Source organism: Phacochoerus africanus, chromosome 5, assembly GCF_016906955.1.
Source record: "Phacochoerus africanus isolate WHEZ1 chromosome 5, ROS_Pafr_v1, whole genome shotgun sequence".
NCBI lineage: Eukaryota > Metazoa > Chordata > Mammalia > Artiodactyla > Suidae > Phacochoerus > Phacochoerus africanus.
Genome location: NC_062548.1, coordinates 104,756,035 through 104,776,184, shown reverse-complemented (window position 1 = coordinate 104,776,184; position 20,150 = coordinate 104,756,035). Strand labels below are relative to the sequence as shown.

The window sequence follows — 20,150 nt, the reverse complement described above, 5'->3', positions numbered from 1 at the left end:
ATGAAGTCCTCCATTTAATGATGAGGAAATTCAAGTCTTAGAGAGCTCAAGATTCATAATCCTCAAACAAATTCTAATTTTCAAAAGAGGAAAGCCTTTGGGGCCTCCTCCCTGGGGACTGTTTGATGTTGGAATGAAGAGGACATTGTGTCCTCAGACACAGGGACTAAGGTCTTCTCTACTTGGCTGTTAAAAGGTGACAGCTGGAGTTGGGACTCCCTGAGATACAGCCAGATACCTCAAAGTCAAAAGAGCAGCAGACAAAGAAAATCCAGTGATGAATTAATATCAACATGTGGTAGGAAAAAAAAAATGCAGTAACGAGGAGGCCAATGATCTTCAGAACAAGTTTTTCCCCAACTTGAAATGTTGAAATCAGACTGGATGTCAGTCTCCTATAGACTTTGGTGCATGGCAGACATTGGATATGTCTAAATTCATTTATCTCATTGGTGAAAGACGGAATGTGAAGTTAGGAAAATGAATGGTTCTATTTCTATTTAAGGAAGATTCCTTGATATGTTTCAGCCTGACCCCATTAAGCAGTCTCAAATTGACAAAATATCTCTAGACCAAAAATGGAAGGTTAATTTAATTAAAGTGTCACAATTGGACTCTTCCTGACTAAATTCAGGGCTAGTATTAATTTTCTTGAATTTACCTTGTCTTGAATTCTTCATATTATCTTTGGGTGCCTATAATACTCTGCCCAAAATAAATGCTTAAAGTTTATGGGATTGTATGATTTAAAAAATGTGATAGACTGACATTTGATTTAAACATGACTCCATTGCCTTGGTTATATATATATGTTTTTTAAAAAGTTTTAACTGAATATAAAATAAGTCAATGATCTTGGAGGACAGATTTGTTAAACTGTGGCCCTTTTGGGTTTAACTTCTTCCTTTCTTTTTCCTCAGGTAATTTGCCAGTTGGTATTTATTTAGCTCCAGTACCAAGATCTGAATTCTAATTCATGAGTATGTCCAAACACTTTCTGCATTGCTCAATCCCTATTGATTTGCGAGGACTAAGCAGGAAGATGAAGCAACTTTAAGATCCTGTCATCAAAGTAATTTCTGACTTTTGATTAAGGGTTAGAAATAGCTCCTCAAATCTTTTTCCTAGGTGGGTTGCAGTCACTTTAAAAAAGCCATTTAGTAATAGTAATATGGAGACAATTAGAATGGTCTGTGCTACACAACATTTCTGGATCAACCAATGAGGCTCCTGTTATTTTCCCCCCCGTTTTTCTTTTATATTACGAGCTCTGGAATGGCTGTTTCTTCTGGGAGAATTAGAAAATGAAAGGCAGATTCTGGAGCCATGTCAGTCTCCTACTGAAGGAGTGTGGGGAAATATTCCACTGGGAACCATGACAGATAAAATCTTCCATGGAGGAGCAAAACTTTTAGAGCCTGTCAGAAGCCTTGCCCACCTCTATAACCTAGCAGCCTGTGCTGAACCTTCCTCATTGTTTTCAAATGTTAAATATCTCGTGTATTGCTCTAAAGAGACCCAAACCAGTTCTGGTTTCTTCACAAAACAAACCCCATCTTTGGGTAAAATCATATGTTACCCATGGATCTCATTTTTAGTTAGTGGAAGCTTCAAACTCTGAAGAGATTATCAGTTAATTTTAAACAATAACAATGCAATTACTATTTTCATTTTACTAATGAAATAATAATTTTTTTTTTTTTTTAGTTGAAGAGTCAGTGCATTGGCTGGAAAGAAAAAAAAAAATACAAGTTTAGACTAGTTATCACTGGGTCCTCCTCATCACTTAGCTATGTTGCTTTTTCAGTGTTTTTAAAAACTGGTTCCATGGCAACCAGTTTGCAAAGAGGATTAATTCTCCAAGCAGGCAACAAGTATGTGATGGAGTTGCATGACTCTGTTTGGAAATGTTTGAGTCAAACGCAATATGCTAGCTCAGAGCAGAAAAGAATCTCTGGAGGCAATATTCACATCAAGTGAAAAAAATGTATTTCTGGCATTGTTCTCATGCTCATAGACCATAGCCATCATGCAGGTGAGCAAGGTGATGATCTGGTTTGAGGATTAGAATCGATCCCATCTATTTTGCCTACTTCCTGACCCTATCTAGCATTTGATGGTGACGTGATTATGAAACTAATAGTGATCTGTCTCTCCTGCCTGACTTCTTGTTCACTTGTCGATACTCTATGATGGCATGGGGGAGAGCAGTGATTCGGCACTGATGTTGGTAAATCCCATGTCTCCATGATTAACAAATTTTCCTGGTAGTTTTGCAAAAATGCAGTATCTGCTTCAGATCTGGCATTTAAAAGCATCTCTCTTGGGTTTGTCCTTAAAATTAAAAATTTGAAACAGTCATTTTTAAAAGTAAAAAGTCAATTTAGTCTGTTTTGAAAGTGAATGCAGCCCTTCCATTTGGCTTTCTCTCACCATCTGCGGTTGTTCCTGAAAGATGTGCACAGGGATTAAGGGTCAGAAATCAGAAAAGTGGACACTGAAGCAGAGCCACTGATGCAATCTAAGGCTCATAGGTTCTTTGGATGCTTACTGGGAAAATTCCCAAACCATTTTGATGAGAAATAGACTCATTTGTTTTAAGAAAGTAAATCTATGCAGAATCTGGGAGAATAACCTGAGAACTATCAAGATTATTTTAAGCCTCATGTATACATTCACCATAGCATCATCTGTCTCAAAGAAGATTCAGCCTGTCAAATTTCCTATAGGATTAGTGATGGCAGCAAAACACTGTTCTTATTTTAGACTGAAATTCTTCCAAGTTGTAGCAACAGTGTAGCTAATAAAAATAACTTTAAATTTTTTGCATGATGCTATCCTTTGCTTAGATCCAGTACCACAAAAGTTTAGTTGATGAAATACCAATAAAGTCCTTCTAGTATTTTCAATAGAATTGTCCCAAATGGAGTCCAATATGTAGTAAAACAGTTGGTTAAATAGGTTCCAGTGACTTGGCATGAAAGTTACATCCCACTTTCTACCCGCTCCTCATCCTTCCCCTTGGAGAAATCTCATGCACCAACTGGTCGAAAGGGCTAGTTTGCAAAACTAGGGATAAGACAACCAGTATACATGAGAGTTGAGGCTTGGTTAAGTTGAGAACATCTAAGCTAAACTACAGCTAATGGAGAATCTACATGGTGGTAGATGATTAGGTATTAGGGGCAGAATTAGGTGGGCATCCCATTCTTTTTATCCCAACGTGCCAAAACACACTTCTAGAAAATAATGATGAATGTATGAGGGCTTGTTGGCTCACTGCTATGTTTCCAGGGAAAAATACAAAATTTCAACCTTTTAATACCCCAATATTTGACCTAGAGAAGGGTTATTTTTCAAGAGCTGTTTTCAATGTGCCCACTCCCCCCCCCACCCCCATGGCCCAAAACAGAGGGTAATTCAGAAAGTCAGAAAGGAGCCCTAATTGATCCAAGAAATTTCTATTAGAAACGCTTGCCGACTGAGGGAAGAAAAATGAATTTGTCTTCTTAAAATCTACTTTTTTTTTGAAGAATAGATTTAATTAACAGTATTCTAAGCAGGTTTTACACAACTTTGAATTTGCATCTTTAGCTAAAAAGGAAAAAAAAATCTGGAATCTGCTTCCTTCCACATCTCTCTCCCATTTTTCCACTTATGAAAGAGATCTGATAAAAAGGAACACTAACCTGACATGGGCTTTTAGGGTAATCCTAGACATCTGAAAATGCAATTTGAGTTCTTTGGCATACATCATCTATTTTTGTATTTATGTATATTTAAGCTCTAGGAAGAGATGGAATAGAGGAGATTTTCTGCTGAAACCATGTCTGATTCTCACAGAAATAATCTTCAAACTAGCATTTCAAATCTTTTTGTTTTTGCACTGGTTGAAATGGCAACTTTTGATGAAAAAGATTGAAAACAACGTTTTTATTTGCTATGCATGAAAAGGCCAGTATTTCAGAAGACTTTTAGCTACTGATAGGTCTGTCTGGACTTGTTTACTTAGGCTAGACTCAAGCTCAATATCCCATCTGAAGTATTAATTATTTTAAATATTCAAATTAATTATGAAGTGTGAATAACATCGAAGTGAAATCAGCTTTTTATAAATGAAGTTATCAAGTTACTATGTTGTGAAATTTAGAAAGTTCACAACAATAAAAGATGAGGAAATTATCAAAAGCATTTTTATAGGACATTTGTACAAGTCCAGTGTATACAGCAAAAGAATAGAATAATACAGAAAAATGTTCCAGAAGCATACTTTTTTTTTGGTTGCCAAAGCCAAAATTTGTGTATTCCCAGCTTTGATTCTCATATAAAAACTGAGAATACAAGTTTTAATTTTACTGTTGTTTTCTGAAAACTGGGAATCTATCTTCCTTAAGGATAATGACTTTCAAATATCTTGGACAAGGGTAGTTTTGGGTGAAATCTTAACACATTTTCTTTTGGCTCATTCTCTCATTTTAAAATATGTTCTTGCCAACCACATAGATAATTCTCACCCAGGTCATTATTTTAGCCATATTCTTCAATTATATGAGCATCATAAAAATGGAAAATCCTTCAAGATTTCTTCCTTGGAGTATTTTTCAAATTTTAATGTCAAGTATAAAAAGGTAAGATAATTATTTTTCTCAAAACTGGACATGTGGGCCGTAACAGCTTTATCTTAAATATTTATATAATTTAGTCTATTTTGGGGGTGAAATATTTTGAAAAGTGGTTACATATTTGGTTATTGAATAGAATTGTTCCTTCCACTTGGAAAGAAAGGGGACCTTCATATTGGAGGATGGTTCATTGCAAATATAGGATCAGAGTTTAAGGAAAGATCTCTTTGGAGAATTTATCTATTGCCCAACCATGTGGCTTCAAGAGGTCCAATAAAAAATTCTGCAAATTAAATGTAGGTTATTTCTACTTGAGAATGTAGGAGAATGTCTTCGAAAAATCTCTGAGCCAGATCCTTCCAAGCAAATAAAGAGTTTCCAGTAAGAGAGCTATATAATCATTCTAGCACATGAATTCCCCTCTACACTCTCGGATTTAGCTAGGTAGATCTGTCTTTGCAATCAGAAAATCAGTAGGGTTGGCTGTGCTTTAATTGTCAAAATTGACTCAATAACACTGAAGTTAGCTAATTTCTCTCCTGGTGTGTTTGGTTACAATGTGAATTTTACTACTATTTGCATATCATGAATATAAATGACCTCAGAGAAGCATTTGATCCACTCATATTTCTTGGAGGCATGGAAACTATACATGATATTTTTCTATGTTTATATATGCCACCTTTGAAGAAGTATGTGGGAGTCTTTATCCTTGTCCATACCTATATATATTGATAGAATAAAAGGCTAGGTAGATGGCTACTGACAAATGAAAAACTTATGATCCAGAGAGGAATAGAATGAACAATGCTGCTGCAGTGTGTAGCTGTAGAATATAACCTTGTCCTAAACATTTATAGAGATACCACCCTATGATCTAGTAACTGTTTTCTAGGTGGAACATCATTATATTTGATTTTTCAATGACAAATTCACTTTCAGAAAAAACATGCCCAGAGGATTTTTAGCATGAGCCTTTTCCTTACTGCTGAGAGGCATAGTGAACACTGATGAGGTAATGAATGTGGTGGGAATGGCCATGGAAGAACTACAAAAGTTAGAAATTGGGAAAAGAAAAAAGGTTGCATATTCTCAAGTGGATACCTCTCTGAGTCTTTGAAAAAGATCATGGGAAAGTCAAGCGTCTATGAAATACTGCATTGATGACCAGACACTTCCAGGCAAGCAAGTCTTCCTGTAAAGACATGGGTCATAATTCTAACTACAAAGTTACATTTCTTTTTTAAAGTTAAAATGGCTACAAATCAATCAATCCATTAAAATAGTTTATACAATGACCGCTAATTTATAAGTCCCATAGGAGACTTGATTGGAGGACGTTTGACAAAACTGAAATTGGGAGAACCTCTGAATGTATCTTTTTGGATATCTTGGCGGGAAGGGAAAAAGCCATAGACAGATAGATACTCACCCATTTCTGTTGGCTGGAAAGCTGAAGCACTCTCTCCCTTGGGAGTCCTACCACTTGGTGGTCACTCCTACAGGTAAAGACATTTTCTGCTTTGGGAGATGGGACCCTGGCCTGATGGGACTTCAAAAATGAAATCTCTCTTACAATAGTTTCTCCTTCCCACCTTTGCAGGTGGAGTACCAGTACAATCAGAGCTGACCAAAACTTCACATACGTTGGGTGGAAGACAATGAATGTGGCTAAGAAGTGGTAAGAACACAATCATTGAAAAGAAGAGCAGAAATGGAATCCCTTACCAAAACCTATAGGTAGATCTGAGCGAAAGCTAATGAATCCACTCATAGTAACACTTTTGTTTCTCTGTAGGAGAAGTATGATTTTGTATATCTCTTCTATGTAATACAATTAATAAATTTCTATTTATCAATTGAAATCCCCACTTTACTAACAGCTAGAATGTCTTGGCCAAGTGCAGTGATTATGGCAACAGAAGTCAAGTGCCCTTTGTAGGTCATGTAAGATCCAGGGTTGCACATGGTTGATCATGAGATGGCCAAATATTCTTGAAGTTAGGAAACTATTCAAGACTTGCTCTGGATGTAACTGCCCAAGATCAGACACAGAAAACCATGATGAAAAGTGGAACTTCACATCTTGAGCCAGGAAACATTGAAAAAGGAGCTAGTTTACATCCTTGAGAAAGTGGTTTTGTCACACTTACGGAATGGAGGGCTTTATCATCTATCAGAGGAAATGTGTGATTTTTTTCTGATTGCTTCCACAGAGTTCTTAAGATGTTTTCAGAGCAAACTGGTGATTCTCACTTTGACAGGTTAGGATCAGGGGACCTGGGCTGTGGAAGCAACAATGAATCAAGTTCCCTGTGGACCATACCATGTGTAAGGTGAGCTTTTATTAAAAGTGAGACCACTGGGGGAAAGGTACCACATTAGGAATTTTCATGGTAGATAAAAGCCACCTAATAGAATATCTGCAGGTTGTTGAAGACATCATGTTTTCAAAAAATAAAATAAAATAAAATAACAAAAAAACCCACCATTTTTTTTAAGAAGAAAAAATATCTTAGGGTGTTTATGCTCTGAACCACAAAAGCCAAGCTCTATAAAATCTTCACTGGTGGAAGGCTTGAATCAGAATCTTTGAAAGAATAAAATTACAAGAGTTTAGAATTGTTGAGCCACAGCATTTGCTGAAGAGTTGCTAAACAGGGCTACTCCTTTTGCTGTTAAAGAAGTAAATATTGGCTGCTCATTTTTGTGTTAAACCAAATAGTGGGTCCCAGAAGATATATTAACTGTTGAGCCAAGACAATTACCTTTATAAATGAAAGCATTCCACACATGACCATGTATGGGTATAATCACGAATTCCAAAGAAAATTTTAAGGACAATCAGATGAATGAAGTATTATATGTACACAGTGGACGATTCTATTTTAGTAAGAACTAAATCTATTAATAGTAACATACACTTTTAAGTGGATACACAAACTAGAGTTCACTTTTTTCTCTACAAATGCTGATTTCATTTCCGGTGTCACCTCTTCCTATACTGTTTTGATTATGACATATGAAGTAAATAACATAATTAGACACACATTATTAATGATTCAGGAGGAATACAGTATGCAATAGTAAAAGAGCAATTTACTTAAGCATCTCTTGGGGAAGCACCTAGTTACACCCTTCTTTTTATTAGAATTGATTTGATATAGTAAATACTCCACATGCTAAACAGTGGTTTGATGTGGAACTGTTCATGAGTTCATGTTCATGAATGCAGAAAGAATGTAGGTAAGTGGTACCAAAAGATGGAAAGAAAACAATTAGTGAAATGTGAGAAATGTCCAACATTGATCTCAACAGTGTCAGAGAATGTACTGACACTATGCTCTCTTGAGACATTAAAAGGAAACAAGGCATGACCAAAGGGTTGACATTTGCAAGGTAAATACTGAGTATCTATTTTCTTTCTCTTGGATGAGGAGACCAGTTGCACAATAATACCGTTTTGGTCTTTATTTCTTCAAAACATGAAAACAAAGGATGAAGTAGATGACAATGAGAAGAGAGAAAACATTCCATACAGAATATGCTGTATCACTAGTGATTAAGTCAGAAACAATTAGAAACTTTATTTGTCTGTGTCAATAATGTGTACCATTTATAAGGAACAGCACAATTAGTGCACTCCCCCCCTAAAGCTGTGCACAATACACACAAAATAAAATAATCAAACAAAATGAAATTTTTACACAACTATAATGACTAATACAACCCTGAACAACCAGAATCATATTTTCCCTATAACATGAAAATTTCAAAAGCAAACAAACCAAAAAGCTTTGAACTTGAAATTGACCAATGGCAAGGATTTCTTAAAGTCCTCTGTGAAAATTTGCTATGGGATGGTTAACATTCCAAATATGGCTAGAAAGGAGTGCAAAGTCTTTCTGATGTTTAAACAACTCGTATCCTGTGATTATTTACTTGATGTTTCTAAGCTAGCTTTCTATTTAATAAATCTTCCCCCAAATGGGTTAGAGTGTGCCACCAGTGTGTTGGGCCATGAGTGGTCCAGGGTGATGCTGCAGGATACAGGAGAAGTTGTAGAGCTCTAGAAGGCATAGAAAAGTACTGTTGTCCGACAGAGAGAAAAACTGAGATTAACCGGGCCTTCTCTTGATCTGAATCACCAATATCATATTGTCTCACCTGGTTTAAATTGAAAAGATGCTCCTATCTGTAAGATTGGCTAAGGATACCCAGAATGCTTAGGAAAACCTGTACCTTATACTCTCCTAGTTAAAGAAAAATCATAGATATTTAGACAAGAGAGTTTCATACTTGCCTTTTTCTTGCAAGGTCAAACTGTTTCCCTGTGGCTGGGTTAGCTCTTCTTATGGAAATGGCCATCACCTTAACAGGGAACCCTCTCAGGACAGGGATCTGGGCTGTCTTATCTGTGGTTCAGTTCCTAAGAGAGAGCACCTCTGGCAGGACCTGGCATGTTGAATGGGTACCAGCATTTCATTATTCATTCAGGAACCCAGTGTTTATTAAATGATGAATGATTGTGATTACTAAGTGACAGAAGAGAAAATAAGAAATGAAAATTGTTAAGTATACCTTTAAATCAATACAGAGGGCCTGAGGGGTGGCTCTGGCCTGGGATTCTTTAGAGAAGTATCTGAGAAGGGACCTGTGTCATTCCATTTCTCCTCATTCATGGACTCCTGACGATGGAATGTTGGGTTTATCCACGCTCTTTGATATTGTGAAAATGAAAGAACCGTTCCTTTTCCAGGGTTAATCCCTCCCCACCCCCCAGGGCAATCCTCCTGGGAGGTACACATTAGCTCATATAATTGCTTCCTCCTTTGTCCTAAGTAGAGAAGACACACTTGCAAAGGCCTATTGCTCACCGTGGCTTCTTTCCTCTTCAGGAACTGCAGATATAATCGGAGGGATCCAGACGGCGAAAGAAACAGGGCTCCAAATAGCCTTTTACATAAAAAAATAAAATAACAAACCAGCACTATCTACCATCTGTGCCAGACAGAGCAGATGTGAAATAAATACTCTAGGGGCAGGAGTGTCATGGGAGTGGAGGCTTCTAAAGCCCGGCACATCTAATACCTTCCCTTCTCTACAGCACCTTCACCTTTGCCTTCCTGAATCAATGGAGTTTTGCAGAGGTTTCCCAGGTGTACCACATGGCTAGCTACTTCTCCACGAAGATACTCTATGGTTGGCCTGCTGTCCTCTCAACATCTTTAACCTCCCATGGGGCAGTTACAGTGCTTCTTAGACATGAAGGTTGCAGGTCCACGAACAACAAACCATTTCCTCCTTTTATCGCTCATACAACTCAATTACAACACAAAGGTGACAACTTAGGTGAAAGGAAAACTCACTGATGTCTTCAATGTCCAATCAATGTCGCTGAATTGGAGAACGGTATATGCTCTACTCTACTATATACAGCTACGCTTTGTTTTGTTGTATTTATTTTTCATCCATGCACTGTGTAACAGGTATCACAACAACATTCCCAAACAGGCACATGAAGGAGGAGCAAATGTTCAGTCATGACTGGGACACAGCTATGCAGGCCATGGATGCTTTTGAAAACAAAACCGATGGACGATCCCAGGCAACACCAGTGTGGGACTGGGACTCGAATTGATGTGCATGGAAAAGGATGATGTGCTTTTAGAATGGGGTTACTCTTCCTGTTTGTAGGAGGCTTGGTGGGCAGGAGGAAGAGGCTTGGGAGCGGAACCGGTGCGGGGGAGGGGGCTAGTTGGGCTGGAATACCAGAATAAGGGCCTTGCCAATCACAGTCCAGTGCTAAAGAGATAGGAAAGGGTTTTCATGTTCCTGGGAATCTAGGCATGTGATTCCTATACCTGTTGAACAAGAGTGCCAGGTATCATATCTTTAAATATCAGACTGACTCTTTCCTTGGCTCCATTCCAGCTCCCATATTTCTTCTTGGAGGCAGTGTCACCTCTGCTCTCGTGCCAGAGGTGAGCATGAAATTTAGTAACAGGGTGAACACATGCTTCTTTCTTCTTCCATGCCCATTTCCTTTCTCACTCCAGAATAATTTTTAAAGTGTGTTGGGGAAAGAGTAATCTTAATGATTTTCATTTCTACCAGAAACCCATTTGCATTTAGATTGGTCATCACTCTCCATAAGAGAAGCAAAAACCCTGATTCTCCCCACCTCAAATCAATAAAACAAAACAAAAACAAAAGCTTAACATCAGCAACCTCCTTGTCCCCTGCCCCAGACAAGCAAAAACAGAAAACAAATCAAAGACTTAACAATTTATGAACCCGGGGAGAACACAGCCCTTCTAGGCTGAGCTGCAAAGATGGCCCTGCCTCCATGCCTTGTTCAACGTGACGATGCCCCTGGGAACGGGAGGTGATGCGTTCTCGCTCCAGCCCTAGTACAGAGTATGCTCTTGAAGCTGGATTCCATCAGCAGGTAAGTGGACATGACAAATGTCAGTTTCCTCTGTTTGTTATACATAATTTTTATGTATATATATATGTATATATATATATAAATTTACTATATCTGATTGTTCCTTTAGAAGCCTTTTATGTGGCAGTAGGCCTCCAGGGAGGAGAAGAAAATGTACAAGAGCCACAGGAGCACAAAGAGGCAGGATGTGAGGAGCTTGGCAGTCCGGGGCCCACCCAGCTCACCTCCGATTTCTGGCCTTCGCCGATACAGCAGCACCCCCACATTGATGAAAGCAAAAATGGTGAAGAGTGTGACAGAGAAAGCTAGTGTGCCAGGGGACACTTTGAACTGTTCCCCGTTGGCCGCATGGTAGATGGCAGCGATGGACCAGGCCACGCCGATTCCCAGGAAGACATTCACCGCGTTGCTGCCCGTGACGTTACCTATGGATGCGTCTGCGTACTGGTCCTGGGTAGCAGCCACTTTGCTTGCAAATGTGTCTGTGGAGGAAGGAGAAAAAGGCAATGACACTTCATTAGCCACTTAAGGACGTCTGTGGGGTGCTAGAAGCCATGGCCATGTCCTCTGGAACTGAACTCTTGATGGAAACCCCGCGACCAGGAGAGCGTTTCAATGAGTCCCGGGGTGGTCAGAACAACAGGATCCAGGTACCAGCGCTTGAGAAGTCAGTGTTGGTGAGTTATAGGTGACCTTGATCAAGTTCTTTACTCACAGATACCACAAATCTCTGTAATATTGAGCTTGCAGGGAGGCCTTTTTTCAGAGCATTATCGTGGCCCTTTTTAAGGGTGACTATTGCAAGACTTCACCCAGCTGTGCAGGACCATAACTGCCAGGGCTCAGGAACAGATTTTTAACAACATGCCCAAAGATTCTAGGTCACTACAGTTTGAAAACGGCTGCTAAAGCATGCTACCAAAGGATGCTACAGCCTCAGCTCTGGTTTATAGGTAAGAAGGTTTAGCGGTTAGGAAATATTTCCAAAGATTCAAGAGCAAGGCAGCAGTGGAACTGAAACAAATTGACCTAGACCATAATAACAATCATTGGCATTTGCCTAGAGCTTACAAATAGGAAAGCAGATCTACCTGTGTTACTGCATTGATGATGATGACAATTCTATGAGGGGAGGAAACCTTATAGGCGAGGATACTGGGTTCAGGGAGGGTAGGTAATGGATGCAATATCACACAACGAGGAGGAAGCCATGTCAAGGCTTGAGCTCGGGCCTCCTGCCTTTAGGCAAATATTTGTTTATCAAGCTATCTCACCTTTTAGTGCACCTGGCATATAATGGCCGTCCTCTGAGCTCTTTGTTCACCAACAACCCTGAATGCATCTTTTCCCTGAAGCTAGGAAAGTCATACATTTCCTTTATCTACGTGGAGCAGGATAAGATTGACTTAGACTTCTTGAGGAGGAGAAACACAGGGGTTTAGAGCACATTTGAGCCAGAGGGTTTCAAATCCTGCCTTCACAACTGAGTGTGGGACCCCAGGCACTTTGCTTCATTTCTCTGAGTCTCAATTTCCTAATCTGTGAAATGGGGATAGTACGCCACATCAGAGTGCTGTTGTTAAGATATTATATGTAAAACATTTAAGTTTCTTGGTACAAAATAAGAGTAGCTTTTTTGTGTAAGCTTCCCATTAGCTTTGAGAAGACAGTGTGAATGGAGCTGCCTAGATCAGTTTATTAAAAAGTTGAGGCTGGGTCTGAAATAGTTTCCTTTATTAAGAATGTAAACAGAACATGAAAGATACTCAATTATTTTCTACATGATCACCTAGTTACTGATATCAAAGTCCTTTCAGTTACCTCTGCAAAATATGTTGCACAGTAGGTTTAGAGTACATATTAGTAACTGCCAAATCGCACTTGAATTTGCAAAGCCAGTAAGGGCAGGTATGCTATTACCACAAGGCTCATGCTCTGAGCATGCATGCAGTTGTATGATATCTGCATTGCTTTCTCCCTTCTGTTGCTATTCTGTTGCCATTCTGTTACCACCTCTAATGGGAACCATATAGCATGGGCATCTACACCAGTTTGTTGATTCTTCTTTACCATGGATAGGTGAGGTTATTTAGGCTGCTCAAAGGCTACTGCATCTGTGGTCTCAAATTCTCAAAGGGAATTGGTTAACCTTGAGGGCCTACCACATAGATTCTGACCTCCTGTTATGGAAGGCAGGTTTTAGTTACTGCTTTTGTTTTGTTTTGTTTGTTTTTTAGGGCCTCATATGCAGCATATGGAGGTTCCCAGGCTCGGGGTCAAATGGAGCTGCAGCTGTGCTCTATCCCACAGCCAGAGTGACACTGGATCCAAGCCTCCTCTGTGCCCCATGCCACAGCTTGTGGCAACACTGGATCCTTACCTCACTGAGGAATCCTTGAGGCCAGGGATCAAATTTGCATCCTCACAGAGACAATGTTAGGTCCTTAATCTACTGGGTCACAATGGGAGCTCCTATTTACTGTTTTATAAAGAGGCAAACACTGCTTACTCTGTGCTACATGGATAATTTCATTTAACCCTCTTAACAGCCTTTTAGTTATTATTCCACTTTTACAATTTGGAAAAAAAATGATGTTATGATATTGTGCCTCTTGGACCAGGTGTCCATCAAGAGAACAAGGATTTTTAAACCAATCTCTTTGATTTCAGTCCATACTACACTGCCCCTCCCAGACTGCCTATCAGTCTGTTTAAGGTTGCCCCAGTGCTCCTAGTCAGAAACTCTGAAACGGCTTTCCATGGGACGCTCCTTCTTGTGATAGTGTGAGTGAAGACTGGAGAAGGTGTTGGCAGTTTGCTAACCTGTCCTCTGGATTTGTGCTGCTTTTTGCAATCATGATCACACACTGCAGCTGGATCAGGATGATCACAGAGGCTGGTGAGTGAAAGCCAAGCGGGACAAATCTTAATGGTCTCTTGCACTTCATTATTAAGGGTTATGAGGAGCTGCTGCAGCAGCAGCCTCAAAAAAAAGGAAGTCATTTTGCTTTTAATTTTCAGGGACAGGACAGCTGAGCAAGGAAAGTGACAGAACAGAGTCCAAGACAGGAGAAAACTGCTTATATCTCAGCTGCCGCCAAGGAACACCTGAGATGTTATTCTGTGCTGCCAGGGATGCTGGCAGTGATTGGGGGTAGGGAGGGGAGGTGCAGGGGTGGGGACCTGGTGTGTTCCACAGCACATACCTGCTTACCTCCCTTGGCCCACAGTATGGGGCACAATGGACTTCCTGGGTGCCCCACCTCCACTCAGAAACCATGGACTCTCTGGATGACATCTCTATTGCTGCATCAGAAGGGGATGAGGCACAAAAATCAAAGATTTCTGGGCCAACCTGGGTCTGCAGGGATTTCCTATCCCTCAGGCCACTTTGCAATAGCCTATTCATGTGACTATTGAGAGAATTATTGTAATAATAGGTTTCCATTTACAAATGCCTTTCTTTGGATTCTCTGAAAACTAGTGGCCCAAGTGATTAGCTCATCACACAAATGAAACATGTTTGGGTCTCTGAGTGGGGTAGGTGTTTTTTTGTTTTTTTTTTTTAAACGTGGGTTACACATCAGACCTTTGTTTTTCAGTTCAAAAGCTGTATAAAAAAAAATGCAGAAACACATGTAAATTCAAACCATAGGCATAACTCCAACAGAGACAACTCTGTTTTCCACATGCAGTGTGGTGAGATCTCCCCAAATTACCTTCTGTCACTGTGCTTTGCACACAGATCAACTCATCAGACTGTGAGGTACTGCCAAGCCTGACCCTGAACACCAAGCCTATAACCTGCTTTTGGCTGAACAAGGTAAAAGCCTGCCCTTCAAATGCCACTCCCCAATGTGAAATCCAAGCAAGGACTACTGCCATGGTGTAAGCATATTCAGAACTTGGCCCAGTAAATACAGACATATATCAGATTTCCAATGTGACTGGTACAAGCTAAGTATGTCTGTGTGTGTGTGTGTGTGTGTGTGTGTGCCAACATTTCTACGTAAGGCTATGATCCTTATAGGAATTTTTGTTTCTAGCTCCCACCTTGAATTTTATTTTTTAGGTTTTTATTTTTTCTGTCATCTTTGATTTACATTGTTCTGTCAATTTCTGCTGTACATTAAAGTGACCCAGTCTTTTACACACACACACACACACACACACACACATTCTTTTTCTTACACTGTCCTCTATTATGTTCCATCATGAGTGACTAGATCCTATACAGCAGGATCTCATTGTTTATCTACTCCAAATACAATAGTTTGCATCTACTAATCCCAAACTCCCAGTCCATCCCATTCCCTTCCCCTTGGCAACCACAAGTCTGTTCTCCAAGTCCATGAGATTGTTTCTTTTCTGTAGAAAGGTTCACTTGGGCTGTATATTAGATTCCAGATATAAGTGATATCATGTGATGTTTGTCTTTCTCTTTTGACTTACTTCACTCAGTATGCGTCTCTAGGTGCATCTGTGTTGCTGCAGATGGCATTGGTTGGTTCAGCTGTAGTCTTAGACTTTTGGCCCTGCCTCCTTGGTAGCTATGACTGTAATTCATGAACAGGGAAGATTTGTCTAGGAGGCAGTGTGGCTGGAATTAAGCTATACATTACAGAATCAGGACTTAATTGTTCTCTGCATCTAACTTTGGCCAAGTCATCTGGTCAATAGGCAGAAATACGTCAACACACTTCCCTTTCCTCCAGAAATTATTTAACTGAATTTCTCAAACTTTATAGCAACATATAGATGAAGACAAACATCTCTTCTGTGAAAAGGATAGTTCATGGAGGGTTTCTGAATTATGAATTATCTAGAGTTTCGCCCCAGATGATTTATCTTAGTCTTGACTCTTAGCATATGCTGGGGGCCAGCTGTTCAACTCTCAAGTGGTGTGTGCTCAGGAACCAACACTGACAGTGATTTTGATTGGTGTCCAGCCTGCTGAAGGAGAAATGGTTGCTGCCTCTGAGCACCTGTGTATTACTGACAAGGGAAGAGACAGACCAGAGGGTTCAGAGCTCATGGTGTAGCAGTGGGAGAAGCCTCAAAGAGACACTCTGGGCTCTTCTATGTGTCTGTTCTTGGGTAAGGTACTTCACTCTTTTGGGTTTCCTACCTACTTTTTGGGTGGTATACAGAATACATCAAAATACTAAATTCATACATGTGGTTTTGGTGGGATTTTTCCTTTTTGTGGGAGTATGTACATGACCACCCATCTTAAAATTGACTAGCAATAACATCTTATGTTAAAGAATAGATGACCTAATTGAAATATTCAAAGTCATCTCTAGACTTGAAGATATGGCTGTTTATGAAATTGTGGTAATATTCGTGAAGTTAAACCACATGTCATAGAGTCATTTACCTCTTAAAAATAGATAAGACGTTGACAATATTGTTTACTTCAAATCACATGACCATTTGTATATGTGAAGCCATGGGATAAATGGTGGCAGCAATGACTGTGTTTCAGATACCGTATGTAATAGCAAGTTTGTATTATCATTGGCATTGGGAATACTGGGAGAGCCTAGTTAAAAAAATGAAGATTTGGTGAAAAATGGGTAGAAGACCTAAATAGACATTTCTCCAAAGAAGACATACAGATGGTCAACAGGCACATGAAAAAATACTCAACACCACTAATTATTAGAGAAATGCAAATCAAAACTACTATGAGGTACTACCTTACACCACCCAGAGTGGACAACATTGAAAAGTCTATAAATAACAAATGCCAGAGATGGTGTGGAGGTAAGGAAACCCTCTTGCACTGTTGGTAGGAATGTAAATTGGTATAGCCACTATGGAGAAAACAGAATGGAGGTTCCTCAAAAAACTAAAAATAGAACTACCCTGTGATCCTGCAATCCCACTCCTTGACATATATCTGGAGAGAACCATGATTCAAAAAGATACATGCACCCCAATGTTCACTGCAGCACTATTCACAATAGCCAAGACATGGAAACAACCTAAAAGACCACTGAAGGAGAATGCATAAGGAAGATGTGATTACATACACAATGGAATAGTACCCAGCCATAAAAAAGAATGAAATAATGCCATTTGTAGCAACATGGATGGACTTAGAGATTATCATACTAATTCAGAAAAGATACCCTATGATATCACTTATACGTGGAATCTAAAATACAACACAAATGAACATAGGTATGAAAAATAAAAAAAACAGACATAGAGAAAACTTGTGTTTGCCTTGGGGGAGAGAAGGATTGGGAGTTTGGAATTATCATATGCAAACATATATAGGATGGATAAACAATAAGATCCGACTGTATAGCACGGGGAACTATATTCAATGGAAAAGTATATGAAAAATAATATATATAATTGAATCACTTTGCTGACACAACACTGTAAATGAGCTAAACTTCAATAAACTTTTTTCCCCCCTAAAAGGGCCACATCTGCAACATATGGAAGTTCCCAGGCTAGGGACTGAAGCAGAGCTGTAACTGCCGGCCTATACCACAGCCATAGAAAGAGCACCTCAGTACCTGAGCTGCACCTTTGACCTACACCACAGCTCAGAGCAATGCTGGATCCTTGACCCACTGAATGAGGCCAGGGGTCAAACCCGCATCCTCATGGATTCTAGTTGGGTTCATAACCCACTGAGCCACAATGGGAACTCCCTCAATAAACTTTTTGAAAAATGAAGAGTTAGGGCTCCACCCTCTACCCACTTAATCAGAAGGTGAAAAAAATCACAGGAATATGCATTTTAATAAGGGCCCGAGGTGGTTATTTTTCACACACAGATTCAAGAACCACAGGTGTCAAGCATGGAAATAGAGGCTGTGGCTCTAAATGCCCACAACTTTGGCCTTTCTGGGAAGAAGGCATGGTCCAGTTTCAGGGAAGCAGCTAATTAAGGAGAAGGAAGGAACAGTTGATTTCTCTTAGGGATGGTGAGGCCCTCTGACAGGGTGTACACTTGCTCATCAAACAGCTTGGGTAGGCTTATGGGGGGGTTGGGGGAGGTACTGCTTTACCATGAAGTGTCCCCCCTACCTCCCCTCAAGTTCCACTATGCTCTTAATTTTTTTTTTTTTAACCCTGTTCGAGCATGGCTACTATGAAAGGCCAAGGAAGGAGGGAAATTAATTTAAATGAATTAAATTCTGGCTCTTTATGGTCTTGAAGGAAATGAGTTAACATGAAAAACATGTAAAATAGAGCCTGACACTTAAGGAGTGCTCAATATTGGTAATTATTTTTATAATGCAACAGAGCCAGATCCCAAGAAAATCTGTAAGTGGTACAGAATTCAGAGTTACTGTACTGATTCTGAACTTCTGGGGCGTTAGAACACCATTTAAAGACATATTTAAAAACGTGGCAGAACATAAAATTATTCTTAAAATCAAAGGGATTTTTATTTTTAAAATTCCATATAACCTAAGCCATAACAAAATTAAAGATCCGATTTAAGGCTCCAATTTTACTAGTGACTGAAAGGCAGGCATCTTTGCTTCAACAATGTATATATTCCTCTTTTCTATGCACTTTTTGTTTTGCTCTTTGAGAAGTCAAATGGAAATTTTACTTGTGTAGTAATTCATCTGTCACTAAGGAACTATAACAGGCTTTTGTCTTTGGGTGTGATATTTACTTTAGTAAAATACGAAACACAGAAACCCACATTCACTCATATATACACGCTTCACTGGCTCATGTGAAAAGAATCCTTGTTTGTCATCCCAGTGAAGTTTAAGAGATGAGGGAATTACTAATGTTTGATTGCTTAATGACCAGTTAGTAGTAGAGTTCTAAAAACTGAAAAAGGGAAAATCATTTAAAATTTCTGCCCATAAAAACTGTCCCTGAAAAAGAAATGGAGCAGTGATGACTTATTTTTAGAAAAGAAGAAAAGACAGGGCAACTTTGAAAAATACCAACTCGTTAGCTCCACCCTGAGTTTTTGCTTCATTGGTCTGGGATGTGGCTTGAGCAATGGCATTTTTTTGCAGCTCCCCAACGAGACTGTGGTCCACTAACCAACCACAGCCTCACTTCACTGTCCGTGTAAGGACAATGGCACCTTCCCTGGATGCAATAATTCATAGAAGAACTCTGACACATAGATCAACAAAATCAACCTTTTTTTGTTATCAAATCAATTATTTTTCATTTCTATTTGTTAACTTGAATGTTTGCACTTTGCAGGGTTATCCCTGAAACTTAGTTTTCCTATTATGTATCAGAAATCCTGGTCTATTTTAAGTTTAAAGAAAAAAATAATTCTAATTAAAATAGAAAAATAACATTCATTTTTCAGGAAATACAAGGCAGAGAAGAGAATGAGCAACAACCAGCAGTGCTATATGACTTGCCTTCCAAATTGTAATTTGATACATGTTCTCAAAATAAAATGGTTAATATTCCACTTTTCAACATAGCCAGAGTATATAATTCTATAATGGAGTTATTTTTCAGAACAATGTTCATGAATGTCCAAGAGCGGATCCAAGGTTCCCCTTCCTTGTTCAAGCTCCTAGCTTTGTGGTGTTTGCCAAAATTTTCTAAATTTTTTGGTTCTGTTTCTACACTGTTGGTGGGAATGTAAATTGATACAGCTACTAGGAAAAACATTATGGAAATTCCTCAAAAAACTAAAAGTAGAACTATCATATGATCTAACAATCCTACTCCTGGGCATTTATCTAGAGAAAACAATAATTCAGAAAGATACATGCACCCCAATGCTCATTGTATCACTATTCACAATAGCCAAGACATGGAACAACTCAAATGTCCATTGACGGAGGTATGCATAAAGAAGATTTGCATATATATATGGAATAAAACTCAACTGTAAAAAAGAAATAATGCCATTTGTATCAACATGGAGGGACCTAGAAACTATCATACTGAGTAAAATTAGTGAAAAAAAATCATATGATATCATTTATATGTGGAATCTAAAAAAAAGATACAAATGAACTTTCTTGCAGAAGAGAAACAGACTCACAAACTTTAAAAAATTTATGGTTGCCAACAGGGACAGGTGGGGTTGGGTGGGAGGGATGGACTGA

The 20,150-nt window shown here is 39.1% G+C and overlaps 1 protein-coding gene across 11 annotated transcripts in view; it reads right to left on the bottom strand.

Moving 5' to 3' along the window:
• Positions 1-8,184: 8,184 nt before the first annotated feature.
• The window catches only part of SLC8A1 (solute carrier family 8 member A1), a 420,023-nt gene continuing 408,057 nt past the window's right edge, over positions 8,185-20,150 (bottom strand). For all 11 annotated transcript variants that reach the window (XM_047782209.1, XM_047782211.1, XM_047782212.1 and 8 more), the window contains one exon: positions 8,185-11,555. In XM_047782209.1, coding sequence (XP_047638165.1) covers positions 11,179-11,555 — 377 coding nt within the window. In that variant the 3' untranslated portion in view covers positions 8,185-11,178. The remainder of the gene's footprint in view (positions 11,556-20,150) is intronic.